This window comes from Falco punctatus (assembly GCF_963210335.1).
Source record: "Falco punctatus genome assembly, chromosome: 6".
Lineage (NCBI taxonomy): Eukaryota > Metazoa > Chordata > Aves > Falconiformes > Falconidae > Falco > Falco punctatus.
The window spans coordinates 8,216,703-8,241,580 of record NC_137585.1 but is presented as its reverse complement, the minus strand read 5'-3'; the positions used below and the strand labels follow the sequence as shown (position 1 = coordinate 8,241,580).

At 39.9% G+C, this 24,878-nt stretch overlaps 1 protein-coding gene across 2 annotated transcripts in view; it reads left to right on the top strand.

The window, feature by feature from the left end:
- The window catches only part of TULP3 (TUB like protein 3), a 33,198-nt gene extending 8,435 nt beyond the window's left edge, over nucleotides 1-24,763 (top strand). For both annotated transcript variants that reach the window (XM_080393635.1, XM_080393636.1), the window contains exons 2-11: nucleotides 5,570-5,621; nucleotides 10,494-10,656; nucleotides 11,415-11,591; nucleotides 13,439-13,569; nucleotides 16,038-16,235; nucleotides 16,729-16,841; nucleotides 17,239-17,353; nucleotides 19,495-19,593; nucleotides 21,690-21,861; nucleotides 22,370-24,763. In XM_080393635.1, the coding sequence (XP_080249761.1) occupies nucleotides 5,570-5,621; nucleotides 10,494-10,656; nucleotides 11,415-11,591; nucleotides 13,439-13,569; nucleotides 16,038-16,235; nucleotides 16,729-16,841; nucleotides 17,239-17,353; nucleotides 19,495-19,593; nucleotides 21,690-21,861; nucleotides 22,370-22,503 (1,354 nt within the window). In that variant the 3' untranslated portion in view covers nucleotides 22,504-24,763. The remainder of the gene's footprint in view (nucleotides 1-5,569; nucleotides 5,622-10,493; nucleotides 10,657-11,414; nucleotides 11,592-13,438; nucleotides 13,570-16,037; nucleotides 16,236-16,728; nucleotides 16,842-17,238; nucleotides 17,354-19,494; nucleotides 19,594-21,689; nucleotides 21,862-22,369) is intronic.
- The last annotated feature ends 115 nt before the right edge of the window (nucleotides 24,764-24,878 follow it).

The window sequence follows — 24,878 nt, the reverse complement described above, 5'->3', positions numbered from 1 at the left end:
TTAAAGAAGCTTATAACAGTTAAAAAGCAAAACAAGCTATCTTTCCTTCTCTTGAGTCAGATTTGCTTTTAAGGTTGGGGTGAGGTCTGTTTCTGTCAGCTAGTCTGACCTGCTTAAAAGAGGCCAGAGACCCTTCCTCTTTATTTATCAAATCTGTAACTACTTGAATTGTAGAATAGATTTAGCTATCTAGGAAACTTTTAAGTCTGCAAGGCTTTGCTACGTTACTTGTTTAGGATGAAAATTTGAGTACAGTGTTTCTTTAGTGGACATAGTTTTTCCTGCACTCAACAAAAAAGATATCTTGCGAGTTTTTTCCTTTAACATATTTCATGTTTGTCCAGTGAATTCTGGTCATGCGGAACATTTTCTCTGTACAGGCTGCTCCTCTTGTGGCTCTTCTTGCTTTCTCTGATTGTTGCCTCTTACTCACAGCTGCAACCAGTCAATTCCTTGCAAAACTAGTCCATAATAAAGGCAACCTTTTATTTGCCTTTTTACAGCTTCAATAGTCAGAATATAAAAGGGACTTAATAGGTCCCTTGATAAAACTTGAAAGAAGAATTCTTAGCTCTCCCATCTGGGATAACCATACCTGACATCTGAGATAGACTGTAGCCTTCCTCTATATCAGCTGGTTTTAGTGTAATAATATTCAACCTTGATTAAAACCTGTTGTTTTCTGTTGAAAATCCACTCCATTATGTGTCCCAATGGTTAATTAGTCACAGTGTTAAATAAAAATTTTACTTGCAGTCTGCATTTGTTTAACTTCAGTTATGCACGACTGAATTTTGTTGTCTTCTCTGCCATCAATAGTAATTTGTGGCCTCAAATCCATGGAATACAGTGGAGTGTATTGATTCATTTTTCTCTTGAATAAACTGTAGGATGCATTCGAATCTTGTTAAGAGGTACCTTTTCCAGTCCTTGGACAATTTGTTCAGCTTTCTGCTGAACACTCTTCAGTTCTTCAGAATCCTTTCTCTTGTGTAGACTTCAGATGGAATGGGAAGACCATTTTTAGACTGGTGGATTGCTTGCTTTCCCTATTTTCTATGTTCCCCTGCTTTAATATCAGACTTTTTCATTATTCTCAAAGTTGCATTATACTGTGAATTTGTATTTGGCTGATGCAATGGTAATTACTGCCAAATGCTTAGGACATAACTATTTTGGGTTTTCTAAGTAAAATATATTCAGGAATGCAGAGAAGTTGCAATGAAAACTGGAGTGTCAAGTCTGCCAATCCATATGTATGCTTTGCAACATAGTTTGTAGTTCCAAAATTGCAGTGTGTAATTGAAAAACATGTCCATTCTGAAAGAGCTGTCAAGAGATGTAGTGTGCCTTTTTTTACAGAAACTAAAATAAACTGCATAAAAATGAAGCCTTAATTGCATATATGAACATCTGTTAAATATCTTGTGACCTCTTCATTGTGGTTAGGTTTGATATTCTGAAAATGGTTAGGAAAGGCCAAATACCTCTACGGTAAATTTGTCGTTCATATTCCTATTGCAAGTTTGATTTCTGCTTATGATATGAAAACAAGGCTCATTCTGATGTCAGCAGGAATTTGAGGTGGCATCAATTAAAAATAAAGCATTCTGCTTCATGTTGGTCTATGCTGAATCTGGATATGGATCTGCAAGGAGGAATGGATCTGTGTCTCGCTGTCTTCTCCCACATTCAGATACGCTGTTGTATCTTCTCAGCTGAGTGTTTTTGTTAAATAGTTGCTTTCCCACCCTCATTTTTATTCTATGTCTTGGATAATCATTAGTCTTCACTTCTGTGTTATATTCTGGGTCCCTTTTCCTTTCTGTGGCATGTCTGTTGGGCAGCTTTAGCAGGAGAGCTGCTGAATCCTGGTAGATGTAGCAGAGGAGTCGGTGGCAGGGTCTCCTGTTCCGCTCTGCTGCAGCGGCTGGGAAGAAGATTGTGGCAGGCTACCTCAGGATTTTCAGTTCTTACTTATCAAAGGTAAACCGCTGCTTTGGTGGTTGTGGGTTGGGTTTGTTTTTTTTTTTCCCTGTTTTGAACTGTGGTGTTGTAGCTATGGAAATGCTGCTGATTTTTCCTGTTCCTACTGGATTTTTAACTCCTCTTACTGCATGTAAAACCTTCAAGTAGAAAAGCATAGCATCACATAGTGGGTTTGCGTGGGCACGTCCGAAGAGCACTTAGATGTGCTGGTCTGTGTAGTCTGTCCGGCTGAAGGAGGATGGGTGTTTGGAGCCTGCAGCTGTATTAGCACACTGCTTGCATTCCTTTGTGGTGAGCTAGGGGAGTGACTCTGGCACAGCCTTTTCCTGGAAGGTCTGCAATAACACCAGCCCCGTGCTGGTGGGTAGAAAAAACACTGAAGTGTGTCTATGTGTGGGAAGCTCTTTTTTTTTGTCTGGTTATTATGTTATACTTCCAAGATGACCAAGTGCTGGAAGGAAGGTTGCAGGAGGAGTAAATAAAAAGTGTTATTTATTTATTTATTTATTTTAGCTACAGTGCTTATGGCTTTAATTGTTTCTTTTTGTTTTGCTCCACGTGTGAATCCTTGCACCTTATAATGGGAAGGATTGACATCTGCTTTCCTTCTGTAGCTTGCTACAAGGTGATTTTGGTCTATGTTTAACGGTAAATTGTAAAAGAGAACAATCTCCTTATCTTCATCAAGCTCTGTGACCTGTTAGAATCTTTACTATTTCAACCATATTTGAGCCTCAGTTAAGCAACTGGAGGTGAGGCATTGTGTAATCTGTGTTATGGTCCTGTTCCCATAGTCTTCAGACATGTCTTTGTCACATAACTTTATTCCAATTTGGGTAGAAAACAATTAAAAAATACAAAGTAAATACTTTTGATTGCAGATTTCCACAAGGCGTATATTCAAGACCTAATATTTCGGTGTTTTGCCATCTTCCAGGTAAAAAGGAAAACCTGGAAACTTCTTTCCAGAAGCGGTAGTCTTTAATTTTTATTTTCTCAAGTGGAGACTCAAATTGTTGGGGATGCATTTTCTATTAGGAAAAGCAACAAAATCACAGTAGCTTGTACCTACACAGGACACCTTTGTAGTTCTTTTTAATTAGATTTATGGACACATTCGTATATAATATTAATCAGAGCTACATAGATTGCTTTATAAACAAACTCCTGGCTGCAATCAACAAATGTTACCTCTTTAAGTCAGTAGGTGTATGAAAACAAAAGCAGTATTCCCCTCCCCCTTCTTTTTTGGTCGTGAATATTTTAGCTGGAGCTTTCAAGCATTTTTCAGACTTTGTCAAAGATGGCTTTTTCAGTCACCTCTATGCTTTAAATAAAGTTAAAATGTGACATGCTCTTTATGTTGAAGCTTCATAAGGCAATGCATGTATATCTCGCTGCACTCAGGAGATATGTTTCTGCATGTTTCTTTCTTAAATTGTGAATGTTTCCAGGTGGAGTTACTTTAACTGTTGCTGAGGGGATGTGCAATAGCTTTCCATCCCTCTTCAAGAAAGACATTAATTTTTCCAAGCCCTCCATTGCCTTTGAATCCAGTGTCCTACACATTACTGGCCCATGTGAGAAGTAATGTTAGTTTATAGAAACAAGGTGTTTTCAAGGTCCTACACTTGTTATGTGATGATACTTGAAATACATCAGGAAAAAAAAAATCAGAAAAAACCCCTATAGAAATAAGGAAAACTGCTAAGTAAAAAAACAATGGCAGTGGTAACTTACTTTAAAATACCATTACCTGGGCAGTAAGCATCAATTTTAGAGTATATAAGCTGTCATAAATTATGTGCCTATACAAAACATTTTTTTTTCCTGCACATTTCAGCCTTCTGGAATAGGGCCTGTGTTGGCTAGGGTACTCTGTCTGTAAGGAGCTCTGATCTGTTGTCTATTTGCCTGGAATTTTGAGTCAAATACGGATTTCCTAGGGGTTAAGGGGACTCTGAACCCTTTCTCCTCTTATGTCTGTGTGCTGTGATCCAGTTTCCATGGCATGGGTTTTGCAGAACCCCTGTCTCTCTCCATCTCTCCACTTACCCTTGTTAGGGTTACGTTCAGCACTGTCCGCCAGCTTGTGACTTGACATCACTGGAAATTTTCTGCATACCTAGACCAGACAGAGAATTTCCTGTTTAAATTGAAATTTTGGCTAGCCCTGCTTTGCTGTGTGCCATGAATAATGTGTAATGTCTGTCTGTGTCACGTATGAAGTATCTTCTTCCTGATGCTTTCTTACTTCCCAGAGAGGTCTTTGTCAAAGTTGTGTAGGAAGAAGCAGCACAACTGTGGCAGGCAGAGCATGGGCTTACTTGACAATTAACTTTTCCCCTTTCTAGGATTAGCTGCTCTAAATTGCACTTTATGCAGTAATTCATTATTGTACACAATGAAGTGGGAAGCCTGTATGGAACATGACTTAGAACGATGATGTGGTTTAACCCCAGCCGGCGACTAAGCACCATGCAGCTGCTTGCTCACTCCCCCCCACAGTGTGATCAGGGAGAGAATGGGAAGAGTAGAAGTGAGAAAACTCATGGGATGGGATAAAGACAGTTTAAGAAGTAAAGCAAAAAGCCTCACACACAAGCACAGCAAAACAAGGAATTCTTTCCCTCCTTCCCATGGGCAGGCAGATGCTCAGCCATCCCCAGGAAAGCCGGGCTCCATCACGCATAACGGTTACCTGGGAAAACAAAAGCCATAATGCCAAACATCATCTCCCTCCTTCTTCCCCCAGTTTATCTACTAAGCATGACGTTCAATGGTACGGAATATCCTTTTGGCCAGTTCTGCTGTCCTGGCTGTGCGCCCTCCAGCTTTCTGGATGGCAGGGCCTGAGAAACTGAAAGGTCATTTACTTGGTATAAACATCCCCTAGCACCAACCTGAAACATTGTGTGCCATCAACGCTGTTCTCACACAAAATGCAAAACACAGCACTGCACCAGCTACTAAGAAGAAAATTAATTCTATCCCAGCTGTAACCAGAACAAATGAAAAACTGGAGTTCTTACAAAAGTTATAAAACACTTAGTGAAATAATTACTCTGTCATCTCTAGGAATTAATACCAGGTGTTGCAAACACAGATTCTGTCGGGTATTGACAGTAGTTCTGGGATAGTCTGGCAGGAGGAGAATATGGTGTAGGTTAGAGGCCAAGACAAAACCTAAAACTCTGAGTTAATTTGGGATTGGGTATTTTGTGAAGGAGCGGGGACTTTGCTGAATTGGTTTGAACTGGGTTAAGCCTTCAGATATAATAGTGGCTCATAGCCCACCTCAATAGTGGCTCATAATCCACCCATCAGTAACAAAACCTTTGTTGATTACAAAGTGCTTTCAAAACAGTTTACTAAGGTGGTTAAACTAGTTTGGTCCTATTTATGACAGAATATGAAGTGTGTGTTGTTTTTTAATGCCCTGTAAATTGGTGGGATAAAAGTCACGTCTTACAACTGTTTTAAAGTCTTGATTGTGAAGTTGTAGTCTGTGAATGTCCTTTGCTCTTATGATGCAAACTGTTTACTAGCAATAATTAATTTGTTTCTTTCCCTTTCCCAGCATCTTTGAGGATGAAAGCATGAAACTGCGACAGCTGAAACTAGAGAATCAGGTAAATAATGGTGCTGAAATCTAGTAAAAATAAGTATAGGAAAACAAACATTAGCCATCTAGAGACTTGAGAAATGGGGATGAAGTGCTAAAAATGCTTGATCATCGAAGGAATACAAACAATTTATTGCTAACATTTTTTCTTTAAAGATTTTCATGGCTTTTGTTAGTTTTAAGTCGACCTTACTTTGGCGTGTAGGCTTGATTTCTTTGATACATTTATTTTTCATACATCCTTTCATTTTATTTGGGTTGAGTCATCGCAATGATGGAATGAATCAAAAGAGAGGAAGGCTGAAGGAATTAAGCCTCAAAGGAAAAGAAAAAGCTTCCCCAAGCTTTAGGAAGATCTCCCTAACACTGCTGTTGAGAAAGATTTCCAGTATCTTTCAAAGCGTTTATAGCCAAGCGTTTGTCAAATACAGGTCTCAGTTTCTAAAGCACTGTTTGCTGGATGCTTATATCACCATATTCTTCAAGGTAACGGAGTATCCATCCTTAATATTCTTCCTCTGTGAAATTTTAAATGCTTATACGTAGATTAGAAGATGTGAGATTATTATGATTCTCTAGCTGGCCATTTCACATGGACCACAAATCGCTGTCTTGCATTAAATTCATCTGTGTTCAAACTCAAGTATGTTTTTTAGGAAGTCTCTCCCTCAGCTGAGGACCTTTAAATCCAGACATAAGTCTTTAGGCAATTGTTGCAGTGGATAATAACCCTCTTTACCAGAATTTGTTCCATATTTCTAGTCTGAGTTTGCTTAGCTTTTACTTCAGACAGCGGGTTTATTACCAACTTTTATCTGAGTGTATAGACTCACTTATCTAAAACACTTTAGAGTCAAGTAGTAAAATTTATCTTTGGTCATAGGATAATCCTTTTACCTGTAGCTATCCGTAAGCTTGTGGTTGGTTTGTTTGTTTTTTAAAAGCATTAGTTTAAGTAATCAGTAAAAGAGCATTTAATGCCAAATGCCACTCAGTAAGAAGTTCCAAAACTAAGGATGGTCTGACTGCTTGGTGATGAACCTCAGTGTCAGTTTTAGGACTGTTGTCTTGGGCCACAAGCTGGTGGTAATCGCTTGCTCTTAGTGATAGGCATTGTGGTCGATGTATGCCTAGTTTCAGACCTTGCCAAGGGGATGCATTGCTGTTCCGTCAAAATAAAGCTGCTGGGCTGGGTGGAATTCCCTCAGAGCAGCTGTCAGCTGAGCCATGGAAAGGTGAGTTTAAAGAATTCCTACCCTCTTGCAATTTTGCTTCAGGCTTTCTTGGGTTTGGTTGAGATGGCAATCGTCTGCAAAACCAACAGCTAGAAAATGTCACTAAAATATATTTTAACATCACCACCCATCCACCTCATCTTGCAAATGAGATTTATTGAGAAATGCTAAGTCTCTAGTTTAGGATTGTATATTCAGGTTTGAGTATTAACTTTTAAAGTCTACTTTTTAACTTTTACATGAATAATAGTACTATGCTTTCTGAAGAAATAGAGGTCAATAGGAGATCACTATTAGACGTGATAGCCTCATTGCTGGTTGTAGCTGATTCCCCGCTTGATCAAGTTGCTCTAAACATTTATAGGAATTGGGATTAAAAAAATGCAAACATTTTTAATCCAGCAGGATCATGTTTAGAATTTTTGCCCATACACAGAATCTGGAATAAGCATTTGCCACAGCAAAGACATATGCCTGTCATCCATCTTTAGGACAGGTTTGGAAACCCTGTAATTGCAGTAAAATAAAAATATTATTATAATAATGCATGACATCAACTTCCATCTGTGGGCCAGCTGTGCCTGCCAGGATGCTTTTATTTAGAATACTGCCTGTTCCTCCAGGGGAGAATGTGTGGCTGCTCAGGCAGTGCTTACTTCCCCAGCAGCAGAAGGTGTCTCCGTGTCTTTTGAGGCACCTGCAGCTCAGAGTGCACTGCCTCTGTCTCCCTGTGAGTGGAGAGTGTGAAGCTGAAGGTGTATTTCTGAATGCACCTGCTATGGTAGTTACTCTTGACATGAAGTTTCATTGATGCCATCATCACTAGCATTGTCACTGCTGCCTCAGCATGAACTAAGGAGGAGCTGGAAGAGTGGAGAGGATGTTTCAGAGCTAGGATCCATTCTACCTGGCCTACTAAGGTAGGACCATGCCAAATAATTAGTATGGTATTGCACCTTCAGCGGTGAAGTGATTGGAACCTTCTTGTTCATCACAGTTGTAGAAATAACACTAAGCTCGTTGTCGTATTAGTCTGCATTGGTAGACTCATCTGACACATCTGACTTTTAAGTTTGTTGGAAACTCATTAGAACTGGAGTTGGTGGTTTGTGATCCTTTAATCGTCCTGTATTCTGGTGTTATATTTTTCTGTGGGGCAAAGAAAATGTATCTGAGAGTATTTAATACAGAGTTCACAAAATCCTGAACAAATCATGATAATCTGTATCTGTTACTTATTTAATGGGTTATGTGTTCTGGTGTCCTGTTCATGAACTATCTAAACTTTTTGTTGTAATATTATATGAATTTTTAGTGTAACATCGAGCTGGAGGAAAAGGCTAGTTAGTAGACAAAAGGAAACACAATATTTTCTTTTTTTTTCTGCTTCATCTTAGTGGAATAAGTGAGAATGCATAGTACTGAAGGTAAGGCTGCTCTGCCACCTTATGTAGAGAAAATGAACTGCTGCTGTCTGTGCCGTCAGTGGGCTTTTAGATATTTTTTTTTTCTATCTCAATAAGCAAAGTGGTAAAGAGAAGCCTTTCGAAAACAAATTAAATTACTATCAAGTTTTGTTACTTTGATTATCTTGAAGTTCTTGCAATAAGAGGATTGGTCACATCTAACAGCAGTAAATTATATGTTTCAATATAAACCAATATGATTCTGTTGTATTGGTGAGTCTTAGAAGCTCTTTGATGAAACATAATGTAAGAAAAAAAAAATTTTTGAGACTGGTGAGTGCTGTAATGTTTAAAAAAAGCTCATCTGATAGAATAATCAGTTAAGTAGCTTTGAAAGTTATTATATCCTCTATTGATCCCAAATTAAATTTCCCATTCTATCAGTAGCTTTGTACCTTCTTACTGCCTTTAGGATATGTCTGGTTTTGGTTTTTTGTCTATTTGTCAGGTAGAGAAACCTTGACAACATTTTTTCTCAAATGTTTATTCTGAGTATAATGTTTTCATTCTTGCTTTCCTTCTCTCCTTCGGTTTAAACTATTGGAGATCTATAAACTATCACAAAATTTTTACTTTTCCTCAGCATTAATTTAAAAACCAAGCCAACAACACAAACAAATGCAAATTCTTCTGGAGGGTCTGACTACATTTCTAGAAAAGAAATTTTATCTGTAATGAGCATTTTCTAAGAGTATGACTTCTGCTGGTCATTTTTCTTTTCTTCTTCTAGACTGATGTGATAGTCTTTTTGGAATTCTCCGTAATTTTTGCCCTGCAGGACAATCCTTGCAAATAATTCTGCAGTAACAAACGCTACTTGTATTGCAGGCCAGTCTTCAAAGTGTAATTATAAGTTTAAATAAAAAAAGATCATTTTGGTCTGGGTTTTTTGCTTTTTTGTGGTGGTTTTTATTTTGGTTTTTTTTTTTAGGGTTTTTTTTGTGTGTGTGTAATTTTGGGTTTTTGTTGTTAGGTTGGGGGTTTTTGTTTGGCTGGGGGGTTTCTTGCTTTTAAAAAATATTTTTTAGTTAAGTGCTTGAAAAGCAGGAAGAATAAAGGACCAAGGGCTGAGTTGTTTTAGAATTCCTCAGGGAGAGGTTGCCCGAGAAACTAACCTCACTTGAGACAAAAAGTCTAATAGGAGAGGAAAGAACCAACAAGAGAGAGAAAAAGCATAACAGGAGAGGAAAGGGTTCCAAAGATGTCTATGTCTCAACTGGATTAAATTGGTGGTATTGTTTAGCTGCTGGATCCTTGGAGACTGAAAAGAATTTGATGGAGAATGGCTTTCTACCATCAAGAACAGCTTTGAGGGGGGTGTTCAGGTACCTTAGAAGCAGGCACGGTTAAACTGCATCTACAGCAAGGGGCTTGCACATCATTTGTGTAGTGGTGCATTACAGAATATTAGAATATGATTTTTTTCCTTCTTCATGTATTGCCTTAACTTCTAAGGATTAAGTGTGGGTGTCTTTAAAACGGCGCAACGTTCGCGTTTGCTTTAAGTCTTCTATTCTCATTTAGTAGGAAATCATAAACATCAAATCTTGGAAACGTAACGTTTTCTTTTTTAACATTTGAATTTACTGTTCTTTCCTTTCAGTCCTGAATTACGTGGAAAAATTTTGCAAAGTAGATCAATTTTCCTTTTATTGGATCGGTCCTATTTTAATGACTATAGCTTTTGGTTTGGATTTTTTGTCGTTTTTAAAAAGTTTTTCTCCCTTCAAGTCTTACCTGTCACCATTGGTTTCTGGGAACTATTTGGTTTGAGTTCTCCCTGTAAGATGATAGCTTTTGAGACAAAAACCTTTTTCTTTGCAAGTCCTGGCTTTCATATTGGATTATAAATGACTACTGATTTTGTCTATTCATATTAAACATTACTGCAATTTAGACTGGATGAAATGAATTCAAATTATCTTCTGATAGTCTCAGGAAAGATCAGAAAATAAGCAGGTGTACACATCAGCCACTGATGGAGAAGCAAAGGCGATGTCTCCCTCCAAAGACACAGTGATATCTGTGTCTAGGATTTTTGTAAGAGACTACAAGAGTATTCCAGGTTTATTGGAGATCCTGATCGGTGATGTGCCATTGCCAATAGCTGAGGCATGGTTTCTGCCTCTCTGGATGTGGTTACTCATCCTTATTTCATGCTTTTTCTTTATTTCATAGAGAGCTCTTCTAGAGAAAAAGCAGAGGAAGAAACGTCTTGATCCCTTGATGGTACAGCCAAATCCTGAGGCAAAGCTGCGTAGGTCAAAGCCCAAAGGGTGTGAGGAGCAGACTCCTTTAGTAGAAACTCCTGCCCCTTTCCACAGTGATGTTGTTTTACATGGTAAGCAATCAACCTGATCGCATAATGTTCCCCAAAATGCCAGTGCATGCATTTTATGTCACAGATGGGCACCTACATTGCTGTGACAGTGGTCAAGTGATAAACAAGACTGACTACATAGCTTTCTAGGTACGAGAGTGGAATCATAGTACAGTATGATTGAGCAGTACTGAACTGTAAAAAACAAACAAATGTGCCAGACCCTGACATCCAGACATCTCCGCCAGTATGAAAAGCAGGTGGACAGCTGTGTTGCATGTTCAAACATGGAAATTTCATTTCTACCAAAAAGGTATAGAGGACATCCATTTACATTTTTTTCTGCCTGTGGCTGTAGATACTTTTATAAAATTGATTTGTGATACTCACTGTAGAGCACTTGCTTATTGGCGCAGGAGCAATGAAGGAACGTGAAGAAAAAGAAAATAGAGTAGTTGCCTGTAAATAATTTTAAGAATGTCAATGTGTATGTCAAATACAACTCATTTTAATTGCTTAAGCCCTTGTAAAAAAAGTAAACACAATCACTATATTTATAAATTGATAAACTGATGCCTGATATGTTTATGGTAGCAGGTGGCCTGTACCAGAGTCAGGCCTGACTCCCCCCAGGTATTCTGACAAAAGTTGAACAAGTGTCCATCAGCACTTTAAAGAGATGCTTGAGCAAGGGAAGAGGAAAAGAACCACCATCCTGGGATGCTGTTTTATTTAGTGGTAAAAAACACTTCAGCATTCTGTTTCATTTTGGCCTGCAGGCATTGATGGACCAGCTGCTTTCCTGAAATCAGAAGTGCAAGATTTGGGGACCAAGCTCCAAACCCTCTCTGCTGGATCTTCCAAAATGGAAGACAATACAGATCAGGAAAATGATGGAGAGGCTCTAACAGACACAGCAGGCAAGCCAGATCTGCAAGAGATCCTACAGAAACGAGGTAAGAGTTGATAATGGGCAAAGTTCTTTTTTGGGGCTTTTCTATGTCTTATAATTTTTTTTCAGTAGTATTATAAAAACTAAAAAATATGAGGAATCATGAAATAAGCGTCTGTAGGATATTACTTTTAAATGCAGACTACTAGATTCTACAGCATGTAGAAATACAGAACTGCAGTTCTTTGTTCTGATATTAATTGGAACATAACAGTTATGTTTTAAAGATTTATCAATGTGCTGTGTACTTTGTGGCCTTCCCAAGGAAGTTGGTGACAAAATGCTATACTTTACATTTTGCTAAAGTTTGGGGTGGTTTTATTCCAGATATTATATATATAATATATCTGGATACGATGCTTGAATATTTTCACAACAGCAGAACCCTCTAGAGCCAGTAAATGCAGTAATTTAACTGCTGAGGAGACTAACAGGAAAGGTGCTCTTCCTGAGTCAGAGGCTGTCACAATCAACAGTTTTAGAGTTTTATATTCAACAGTTTATATCCCATTGAGAAGTTTCTCAGTAGAGTGTCCATCTCTGTCTGCCAAGTATCTTATGTTGCTGCCAGTACCACAGGAAACCTTTTTTGTTGCATGCAGCCTAAGCACTTTGCAGCAAAATAATGGCTAGTGTTTAATATGGTACGCAGCTTGTTTTTATTTTGCAGAGCCTGTCTCCCAGAATGTTTCCAGTACGCTTTATGTGTTAAGGTACTACTGTATGTAGAGATACTTCCATCCAGTTGTCAGGCGCAACAGCTGCTTACCTATGGGTAGCAACGTTGCACAAGAGTTAGGAAAGGAAGCAGGAGAGACTATCCAGAAACTTCAGGGGAAATTAGTTGGAGGTAGAATATAAATAGTGAATTTTGAAATTGGCTGGAGTACTAGGGCTAACGCCTTTCCTCTTTCCAAATGTGCTTTGGGAAGTTTACTGGCAGGTTGTTAAGACCACATTTTCTGTTTCATCTGAGACAAAGAACTTCCAGCAGTGCCCCTTCTATGTAGTGCCATGTTGGAGCACTGTTATGATATTGGCTCTCAGCGAATAATTCAGCTTAGCAGGCCAAGTGTAGTGCTTTATGTGCTTTTCCATTCTACAGCCAAATTAAAGAATGGAATCACAGAACAAAATGATTCAGTTCCAAGTGGAAGGAAACACCAAACAGTGATGTGTATGGAAGCTCTTTATAAATGTCTTTATCCAGAGTTCTTTTAGTTGTATACCCACAGTCATCTCGACGTTACTGTGCTCAGGTTAAGATTAAATAAATAAGTGCTGAAACTGCTCAGTCTGCACTTCCTTTTAAAAAATCAAATAATTGGTAGTATTCATGAGACCTGAGTTATTGCTACTCATGTAAGAATAGGAGGGGTTCTTACTGAAAAATTATACTCCGTTTCAGTGTGTATATAACTAAAGGGAAATGGTAAAGGATGTAAACTGTACAGAGTCCAACTTATAGGATAAACATCAGCTTATTGATCTGGATTTCCTTTTTCTGTTCTTAAGACGTGGGGGGCTTTTTTGCATGAAAACAGGCAAAATTAATTCAGTCATGGCATATACTAAGCAGTATGTTACGTCATGTAATATCATGCAAAATATGTATTAATAAAAGCCTGACAGCTGCTTAATCATCTGCACAGTGACAGCTGCAAAATGTCGCTAGGGTTTTGAATTACAAGGCTCGGGAAGCAATATAGCACATGAAGAAAATCCGCAGTTGAGACAACATAAATTAATTAAAAGAGCGAATAGTTATGCAAAAGTCATGTGAATTAGTGATGCCATGAACTCATGACACCTTCTTTCAGAAGTTACCTGCTTGATCTTGTATTCTGACAGGAATTTCAGGCAGTTTGAATTTTGATGAGGAGGACACAGAGGAGGAAGAAGCTAGTAAGAGACCAGCATCTCATTCACCCTGTCCTGAATCTGAGAGGCCTAGTTCTGCAACCAGTGAGAAATCTTTTGCAGTAAGTCTTGCAATCCATTTCTGATAAAAGGTGGGGCATGTGCCTGATTTTAGTACTAACCCCCTGAGCAGTGTGTTAAAATATAGTAGTTGCAACTACAGTAGCTAGCATATTAATCCCTGAAGGCAGAGGAAGGTCGTGCTTATCAGGTTATCTGAATGAAAGGCCATAGAGTTAAGCACAAAGACTTAGTAATGATCAAAGGAACAGTGGTGGGCAGAGGAAGCCAAGCAGCCTAATCAGTGAAATGGGAACACAATGAATCAACTACTCCTATGATACTCAAAGGAGACAGAATAGGCCATTGTCTCTGGTGTAAAATCCACCAGGATGACTCAGAGCAACTGCAAACTGAAGAGGGATCGCTACCTGGAGGTTTGCAGCATTTATGGTGGGATGCAAGGAGGAACAGAATTTTGGGATGCAACAGAGAATTCTGGGATTGGACAAAACTTGTGATGGGGTGTTTGGGGGAAGGGACTCGAGGGAAAAGAAAAGGGTCGAAGTGGATCAGGGAGTAATGAGCATGGGAAAATAGGGGGGTAAAAGGCACCAGGTGCATGTAAACAGCTGCAGGACAGTATGCTTGTCCAAATCTTGTGCCTGATTACTGCAGCGTGTCCTACCATCTTCTAAAACTCCGTTTCTAATTGTTCCCTCTGTGAATGTATTCCTCCGTGTGTGTGAGTTACATACATACGCTGACAACTATATGCTGGGCTAGTCAGTGAGTCGGAAGAGACCAGCATCAGGAAGACCCAGGGTCCGAGCTAGTGACCAGATAAAGGGCAGAGGGTTTGGGCGCGGGTGCTGGACAGCCTTAAAGGTCCACGCCGCTATTCAGAAGACCTGTGTGAGAATATGTGTGAGGTGGTTGTCCCATAAGTGGGTTCATTACCTGGTGTACAGCGCCATTTCACACACCGAGTTGAGGTATTCCTTTATTTGTTTATTCTGGTTTGCACGAAGTAGGGAGCTAGGTGGTAACCCACAGATGCCTAGCTCCCCCGTTGTCAAAACTTTACAGTATTTATACAGTTTAGGATACAAAGACATCAGCCCTCATTGGTTACAAGTTACTAAACTCCTTCATTACTTAGTGCTCCGCTTCCCCTTTGTCAAATAATTATTTCACTTCTCATGTTAATTAGTTTACCTGCTCAGTCTCAACTTCTTTTGGGTCTGGGGTCCCCCTGTCAGAATTACCTTTACCCTAGTTTTGCTGAGCTCATTGCCTGAGATGAGCTTCCTATCAGCCCATCCATCCCGTGGAGGCGCTTCCTTTGTGAAGTTCCTTTTCTGAACAAAAGGATTTGCTGGTGCTTAACAAAGCGCTTAGCAGGACAAAGAAGTGCTTGTAACCTGAATTAACATCAACAACTCATTGGCTCCAACTGTCTGAAACCACCAACACATTCAGCTCCACCAACCACCCAACATCAAGGTGACTCTGTGTATGTTGTGCTGCAAGAGGTCTGGGTGTTAGCTGCTTGGGGTACTGGGAGATATGTGGGGGGGGGGGGTGCTGGAGGGGGTGTGTGTGTGAAAGCCACTGGTGAATTTCAAGTCTCTGTGTGTGTCTGTGTGTTTTCACTCAGACTTCCTACCGGCTGTACCTGAGAATGGGGGTAAACCAGCAACCTCATCTCCAAGGTCCAGTAAGGGAGGAATCTCCTGGGTTCCACAACCCACAGGATTCAGCTACCTCTCAGAAAAAATTACTTTGATGATCTATACCGGATTTCCATTAGAATTCCAGTTCCTTTGGTGACCATAACTTGCACCCTGATTGTACCCATTGTTCTAAAGCAGGGGTCCTCAAACTTTTTAAATAGGGGGCCGGCGTGCGGATTAAATGGCACAAAGTCATCTGCAGCTGCTTGGTTTCCCTCCCCCTGTAAATGTCTGTAAATACAGGGGAGCTGGATTGAGGACCCTGGGGGGGCTGTATCCAGCCCGCGGGCTGTAATTTGAGGACCCCTGCTCTAAAGTCTTTCAGCATTTAGTTGGGAAGGTTCCAGCATCAGCTCACTCTGTTTCTGCTACTGTTCTGAACCAACATAATCTCGGTGCTCACTTCAGTCACAAAAATCCTAGCCTGTCTTCCTGCAGCATCCATCAGTCCAGTTTAGCATGCTGCCTCGTTTCCCACAGAGTGTTTGAAGTTCTAAAGGCAGAGAGGCTCTTTGCTTAGAATATTTAGTGTCTCAACCTATTTTCCCCTTCCTAGTAATTCACTCGTCTCTGGTTAATGGGTACTTTTTCTCTCCTCCCCTTGGAGGGCTAGTCTTTCCTCGGAGTAACAGCCACTTTCTTCAGAGAAACAGAGCTGGTATCTCGTTTAAATTTCCTTTCACAAATACCTTCTTGAGACGTGAGATCTTCTGTTTCAACAGACCTTTCTTTTCTTGGAATACTGGAGCCTCTGATGTGATATTAATTTGCTAATATGATGGTTCTTCCCACAGGAAACAGGTGCTTCCTGTAGTCCATCCCCTCAAGCAGATGCACAGCTGGGAGAGGTAGAGAACTTGGAGGATTTTGCATTACGCCCTGCACCCCGTGGCATTACAGTCAAGTGCCGAATCACTAGAGATAAGAAGGGAATGGACCGGGGCCTGTTTCCCACTTATTACATGCATCTGGAAAGGGACGACAACAGAAAGGTATTGGAAGCAGCACACAGTATCTTGGGTATTGTATTCCTACCGCTGAGTTTTTTTGGTGTAAGGGAGAACTTCTGGTAAGAAACCAGAAGCTGAGGAGAGCCAGCACGCGGATGAGGACAGCTTATATTTGCCCAAGGCACTAAGGAGGGAGTTGACAGGTTTAAAAGCCATAATACAATGAAAAATTAAATTAAAATAGTATCAAATTGTCAAAGATAAAAAAAGAGGAGGGAGACTGAGGTGCTCCAGAAGAAAAGGAGGGGAGACTAGAAAGGACAAGTTGCATTAAATCTAGGCTGCCAAGTGAGCTGATTGGAGGGATAGGATTTCAGGGTGTGCGCTTGTGGAAGAGATCAAAATTTGGAGACGGTAAAACCAGCACAGAACACAAAGGGGAATGGATGTGGGAAATGGAGAGATAACTGTTTGGGTAGCAATGCCTCTGCATTCTTACAAAGCTCCAGTCTTGATCAACGTTTTGTATTTCCAGACATTCCTTCTTGCAGGGAGAAAACGAAAAAAGAGCAAAACATCCAATTACCTCATATCAGTCGACCCAACTGATTTATCTCGGGAAGGGGAAAGTTTCATTGGAAAACTCAGGTGAGAACCACAGATGAAAACTACAGACAGGAGAGACTGGATTTTCATTTTAGTTGCGTTGGGTTTATGAATTAGCAATCTGGTATCGGTTCAGAGAGAATGGACACACATCATCCTGCTTAATGTAATCTGTATTCGCCTGGGTTGACAACCTTTCCTCAGCGTTACCGTTCACGGTGGCTGTTCAGAGAAGGAATTCTGGCTTGGTGCTTTTCCAGGATAGTTTACAGGCTCTGTTCAGCATAGGCACTTTGCGGAAGCTCCTTACTGAGCTGGCAACAGGAAGACTCAGATGGCAGGAGATGTGTGATTTCACTGTGTTGTAGAAATATCTGCAGAAGATGACAAAACTTTCCACTGATGCCTCTCTCTCTGTCTTTCCATAACCTGACATTAGGTCAAACCTCATGGGAACTAAATTTACAGTCTACGACCATGGAGTTAGCCCAGTCAAGGCACAAGGGCTAGTGGAAAAGGCTCATACAAGACAGGAGCTTGCAGCTATTTGTTACGTAAGTGGTGCCTCTCCCCTTTTGCCCCTTTCTTTTTTGTCACCTTGTTACCGAGGAAAACACAGCTCACAGAATCATGCTGCCTGGCCACCTCCCCCACTTAACTTTGGAACCAAGTGACCAATTTCAACCAGAGGTAACAAAGGGCAGAGGCCTCAAAGTTAAGTTCTTAAAAGTTTAAGGGGGGGCGGGGGAAGCGGAATAATAAATCAATTCCGGGGAAGGAGAGGGACCCTAACTGACATCCTGATGACCTTCTTACCTGGTCTTTCGTTTGGCATGTGGCCAGTCAGCATATCCTTTACATGGAGCCAGCCACAGCATGAACTGCCTCTTGCCCAGCTGGGTATTTGCTGGACATTAAGAAGGTGTAGAGGAATGAAGCTGGGTTAATTAACATTGATAACATACAGCTGTGGGCTGGCTTCAGGGGCGGCGGGTTGGCTGATGTGGGTAATGTGCAGCTGTGGCTGGTTCTGTGAAGTGGTTGGGCAGCTGAGGAAGAGAGAGGAGGAAGAAGCAGAGAGAGGGAGAGCGCACCTGGGATGAGGAGAGCCTAGGAGAAAGCAGCAGAGGGACTGGCGTGAAGAATATGTTGGTATGTGATGGTAAAAGACCTTGTTGCAGCTGGCTAGTTTGGAGAGTGCTGTGACAGGAAGGAACTGTGAAGCAGAGTTACTTTTTGCAGAACCAAAGGCATCTTGATGGAAAGGGCTGGTATTATTTCAGTAGCAGCTTGTTAGTAAGGATATGGTTCCAGGGGAAACAGTGTTTTGCTAGCTCTGTGCAAGAGATGTTTTCTTCTGATCTTGTGGATCACCTCAGTCTGGCCTTCAGAGTGCGAAGGCACTTGTGGACACTCTAGAATTATGCAAGGAGTAATGTCGATCAAAATGTTTCATATTCCAGTACTGAAGTTTGAGTAAAATTTGGGGTTCTTTACGAAATGATGGCCAGTCAAGTGGAAGGATTTTTACTTTCATTACAGGTACAGCAGCAGAAGTTTAATGATGCATTAGCCTACTGGAGCATGGTCTTGCTATTTTTTTGCTGTTGATCTTAATGGCACTTGGGAAAAAAATTGATGTGCTAATTCCGGTACTAGCCTGTTTACAGAAGTATCACTGGATACTTCTTTGTGTACAGTATTTTTCAGTTTCTTACCTAATTGTACGCAGCAAGGTGTTAAAATGAGTACAGCCAATAATATTGCCAGCTTTTCACATTTCTAAACTTTTGTCTACAAGAAGTTCGTAAAGTTTATGTATGAATAAAATCAGTACCCGCATTCTCATATATGTCCTTAGATTTTCTGAAGTGGAATAATAGAGGTTGCAACTTCAAAGACCTTTGTTCTGTGTCTGCAAAATGCACTAGCATGTTAGGAGAAGCTGTATCACTTCTATCAATCAGTACTTCTAAAAGATTCTGGCTTTTTAATTGGTCTTTGGGAATTTTAAAAGTTATCACTGACATTGTTACCAAACACTTTCAATGAACGCTTGGATTTTGGTTGACATTATTAAATGGGTGGTTGAGAATGTCAAGACTATTTTTACTTTGCTTTTTATTCTCAATCCACTCGGAGCAGTCTCCCACAGTACCCTGGAAAAATCTGCTTGTTTTAAGATTGAAGGTTGGACAGATGCTGAATGCTTTGTCTTCTGTGTCTGTTCTTAATCATTTATAAGAGAGCATGATTTGAGAGAAAATTGTAGGTATGTTCTTAAACACAAATAACGGCACCTGAAGAAGAATGTCATTCTTCATGAACGTTTTACCCTAAATGGTGATATATAGATAACACAGACTCAGGTCAAAGATATGTGCCTTTTATCATACTTAAGGCTTGTTCACTAGCAAAATTTTAGCACATTTTTGCCTCGGATGCAAAAACTTACGCCTGGAAATTGCATTTATCAGATTTCATTATAAATGTTTCATTAGGATAATAGATACATTCTAAATTAGGTAATACTATGTACATCTTCTAATGCAGTCTCTCCTATTCTCAAAATACAGTTATAGCTAGTAAATCTCTATATAACCAATATAAATGTGGATTCAAGTTCAGTTTTGCTGTCTTTCCTTCTTTGAGACTGAGTATCTCATTTACTGAAATGTCTCTCCTTGTCTTTCAGGAAACCAATGTCTTAGGATTCAAGGGTCCTAGAAAAATGTCTGTGATCATTCCAGGAATGAATATGAATCATAAGCGAATTCCAATCCGTCCACGAAATGTGAGTTGTGGAGTTTGGTCATATTTCAAATTGGAGGAGCAGAGGTTAAAACTTTCTGATAGAGGTCTGGGTGTTACTGGTAATTGGAGATTTTAGAGCAAGGTTGTTAATAGTCAGGGCTTTAGCGAGTCTCATGGAGAGTAAGTACAATGTTCCCTAAAGGTGTTGATTAACTTGTTCTTGCCTTTTACCTGATTTGTAGCCTTTGGAATAGTGTTTGTATCCTTATTTGTCCTTTGGTCAGCCTAAATACTACTTAGCTATTGCAATGGCTAGTGTATGTTGTTGCTGTTGCACCTAAAACCCCATCATCAAGTTGGATGAAAACAAAACAAACTTGCTTCCCCCACAAACTTACATTCTTAGCCAGTGTATGAATTACAACAATCGATAAGGTGGTATTCTGGTGTAGTAGCAAGAGAGTAAGTACATTTCTGATCAGAATGTTATCAGTCTCATTGTAGGAATCACAGAAAAGGAGGATTCTTTAAGGAGAAAGTGGGACGAGGAGAAGGATGGAGTTTTGTGGTGACTGTTTAGTGAGGATCTCCCATACATATGGGGAATATTATAGATAAAAGCTTACAGAAGTGTATCTGAAGATGTATTAAGATGTATGATGAAAATAGTCCAGTTCCCATCGTGTGGGTTTTATGTTTGGTGTGATAGAAGACCAGAAGGCAGACAGGACAGCTGTTAACTGAAAGATGTGGTCAGAGTTTTAGAGGTATAAAATGGTATTTGCATCCACATTGTGAGTAGGTATGAGTGGGACAAGAGTGTGTTTGTTAAGGTCAGAGGAAAAAAAAATCTTCAAGAGTGGAAATTCAGTCTCGTGAGAGCCTGGAAAGAGGTTTAATTTTGTGAATGGACAGGAAAATGGTATCTGTTATTTATTCATGATTTTTCAGTTGGTATTGCTATGTACCCTATCAGTACAGTAATGATTCTGTGGCCCCACCTTTATTTTTCTCCCCTATTTTCTCAAATTTTGGCTAGCAGGCAAGCAAAGTTTGTGAAGCTTTCAGTGTAGGGGTTTGACTCTGTTTTTGTCTTCCTTCTCTGTAGTTTAATGACTCCAATTAAGTAATACTGCCCCTGCTTTAAAGGAGGAAAAATGACATCTAAATGCACTTTATTGGTGCTAATTCTCAAAGTTCTTTCTGCATCTTTAAAAAAGTAAATAAAAATAAAGATAGAAAGTAAGTAGTGTAAACTGACCCGTAGATTTTATTTAGGTTATCCTCAAAAATCCACTATTGTATCTGTATACAGTACTAAACCAGTTACTATAGCCGTATCAGTCAGACCTCCACAACAGGTTGTTTCCTGATTGTTTTTTCTCATTAAATAACTTCAGTTTGGATTCTTCTTCTTCTTGGGAGTTTTAGCATATATAATTTCAGTTTGGGTTTTATTTGTTGCAGAACTTTTAAAATTCAATCATATGTCATGTGTTTCACTCACTACTATTTGCAGCTCCTCATAATTCATTCCGTTTGTCAAATTTAATGTGCTGGTTTACCTCCTTTTTGTAACTTTGTTTTTATTTCTGTCTGGTTTTGGTACTGTGCATTAGACCCAACGGGATGACTTTTAACCTACTTAAGCCATACTCACAGCCCACTGAAGCTTTTGGACTTCTCACTGAAGCACCCCAGGGCCTGGCACTATGCAGTTAATTTCTTTTGTTTCAAAGTTTAAAGTGTTAGAAATGGAAGTTGGATCCAACGGGATCAAAGAAAGCTTATGAGACTCAGAAAGGATTCCTGCCAGCAGGATGGCAGTTATCTGTAGCCTGTGAATTGCTCCCTTTCCTGTACACATACTTCCTTATCTCTGGGGTGGGTTGGTTTTTTTTGCCTTGTTTGGGGTAGAAATATGGTGATCGCTAAGGAGTGCTTGGACTGGAAAGCCGTTAAAACATCTTCCTGGTACTTGCAGGAAATTTTCAGTAGGACTGAGTTTAACTCTTCTTATTGTGTTACATTAAACAGGGAATGACCTTCAAGTGACAGAGTGCACACGTATGAGAGAGGGAGTACTCGAGCAGAGCCATTACAAATTGGATAAATATATTTCTTTCTTCTGAACAGGAACGTGAGAGTCTGCTGTCAAAATGGCAAAATAAAAATTTAGAGAACCTCATTGAGTTGCACAACAAGGCTCCAGTCTGGAACGATGATACTCAATCGTATGTTTTGAACTTCCATGGGAGAGTCACTCAGGCCTCAGTGAAGAACTTCCAGATTGTCCATGATAATGACCGTAAGAGTCTGGTGGAGACTGTGTGGGGCTTATTCGAACAGGGAGAACCCAATTTATTTCATGAAGTTTGGGAGGAATAGGACACTTTTCCTGGAGAAGGGAGACCGGGTGGAGGAATTCGGTCAGGATTACTGGGGACTTCTCAGCTGTCAAGAAAATTATATAAGGCGTCCCTTTTTTTGGGGTGGGTGCAGACACTGCTGTCCACAGCTGCAGCAAAAGGCTTCCTGAAGGGAAAGGATTAATACAGCACCTTCAGCCCAACAGAAGAGTGGTGTGAGCTTTGGTTCTGAGAAGAAAGTTAATCTCTTAACACAGTCACTCTAGAGATCAGATTTCAAGGCTACTCTGGTGAGAAAGGATGAATAGACCAACCACATGTATTTGGGACTGCCAGACATATGCAATTTTTTTTTTATTTGTGGGTTGTTGGGTGTTTTTGATTTTTTTTTTTTTTTTTCATTTGCTTCACTGTGAAATTGTCTCTGAATCTTTCTTTTCTCCCCAGCTGACTACATTGTGATGCAGTTTGGTCGTGTAGCAGAAGATGTGTTCACTCTGGACTATAATTATCCTCTCTGTGCTCTTCAGGCTTTTGCTATTGGACTCTCCAGCTTTGACAGTAAATTGGCCTGTGAATGAGACACAACAGAGTTGAAACATGGAACTCACTCCCATCCCTGCATCTTGTTGTAAGAGTTCCAGGTGGAGTAATGAAAAGCACGTTGGGGATGGAAGGGAACTGGAGGACAGACTTCTGCAAGCTTATTAGACAGCAAATACCAGGCCCGAGAGCATTATGGCAGTTGACAGTAGACCATCTCAGGAGACTGTCCCAAGGCTGAGCAGTCTCTAAATGTGGGGTAGTGCATTGTGGAAGAACAGGAATTATAGGTGATGTTTTTGTCATCGTTGATTCTGCTTTCAGAATCCTTGTAACAGGTGCTGCATGAGAGCAGGGAGCAGGCTAAGGAGTTTAGCCTGCTAATTGGAACCCCTTGCAGCTAGGATTAGAAAAATAACAGTTTAGTGTTCATGTGCCTTGGAAGTTCCACAGTGCACCCGGAGATGACGCTACTGATCTGATCAGCATGATCAGATGAATTCAGAAAAAAGGACAGTCACTGGCATGTGTTCTCTTTTGCCCTGTGTAGTGTTTTGCTGTCTGTTACAAATCAGACGTGCAATGATTCAGGTTATGGCTCTGTGCAACCGTGGATAATGTTCAACAAATACAGAGCTGGAATGAGACATTGGCTCTAATAAAACCCCTTTCCCTTACTCTGTGGGATGATTCTCTGTTAAGTCTGATTGTCCAGTTCCCTTTCATTATTCTAATTGCTCCATATCCCTTGGCAGTCTTTTTACCAAATAAAGAACAATCAAATGTCAAACACTCCCTTTTTAGTTGGTGATATTATATCCATTACTGTTTCTCTTATTTTTAACCATGTGAAAACGAGACTGAGTAGAATGATAAAATCTCACTGGATTTGGCAGAAGGTAGTACTGTAACAAAATACAGTGCTATTCCTGAAAAGCATGAAAATCCTGATTGAATGAATCTAGAGCGTAATCTGACCAGAAATATTTTTTAATTTGCCCATATTTCATAAAATTTGCTACGTTTTTAAGAATAATTTTGTGACTCATTTTATTTTTTTTAACATGCGATTATCTCAAGTAATGACACATTAAAGTAGATTTTATATAAATAATTTTAACCTGACTATAAGAAGTTGTTACCTCAAAAGGAGATTTTTGAGGTGTTTTCAGAGGCATCGGTAAGTTTTAAAAAAATTAATGTATCATGGGGCTTTGCAATGTGTCCTTCCCGTGTTCCATTTTTAATGCTGGATGTACAATATGGAGACTAGGCCACAGCACGGAATGCTTCTTGATTCATATGGCCTTGAGTCATCAGAGTGAATTGCTGCACACTGTGACATGTAAGCCTCATAGTGTACATATCTGCTGTGTACAAAAGCAGAGAACAGTTGTTATCTTGCCTGTTTCGTGGCTGTTACGCATATTCATGATGATCCTGGAAAACTCAGTCCCTCTATTGAGACAAGAATAGGTGTTCGCCAGCTTTAGATATTGTCATTGTCAGCAGACTAACTGTTTCAAGCTCCAAAGAGCTAGATTTATTGCTTTCGGTCTCTGGAGTCTTCGCAGTGGTAGATACCACTTGCTCTTTCAAAATAATGAAACTTTGTGAAGACGTTTTCTGATATCACTAGGAAGAAAAAAAAAAAGACAATCATGTAAACTCTGTATTTAACTGTAAATTATGAATTGCGCTGAGAACTCCAGCACATGTATCTGCCCATTCTGCATTAGCTGGTGAGCCATTGTCTTGAGATGATCTCATCAGCAGTTCAGTCACGAAAAGAACTTGAATCACGGATCTCTTTTGTGCCTTCATGTACTTCCTGCTCATCAGGCTGGGGACAAGACCTGGCAGCGTTTTCCAGTTGTGCTCTTCTGAGTTCTTGGCTGATGGCTCTGCATTCCCTCTACCCATCCAGATAAACTAAGTCAATTTGTTACCTGTCTGATTATTTTTCTGTCTAGGACTGTGTAAAAGAAGCTGCCTTATGTTAGTTTGGGGTGACCTGAAGGTAGAATGCTGATTTCCTATTCCAGATGGTTTTCTCTGTGCTCAGAAGGCCGTGTTAGCATCCCTTTAGTCACTCCTACAGTTAGGCTGGTCAGCAGTGGCTTTTCAAGTTATTTGTTGACATCTAATGATCCTCGCAGGATCAAGGTCTCAGTCAAATTATGCAGACAGATTAACTGATTCAGTGCTCTTTTATCAGATACCGTTTTACATGAATTGTATTTATAACTTTTATATCTAAATGAAAATAAACTAATTTATATATTGAAAAAATCCTTAGTTCTAAATGAGTTTCGGGGTTTTTTTGGTAGGGTTTTGCTGTCACTTGTGAGTGGTTTTAAATGTTCTTGTACTAGATACCTCAGTTTCTTCTTGTCTTCCCCTTTTCCTTTGG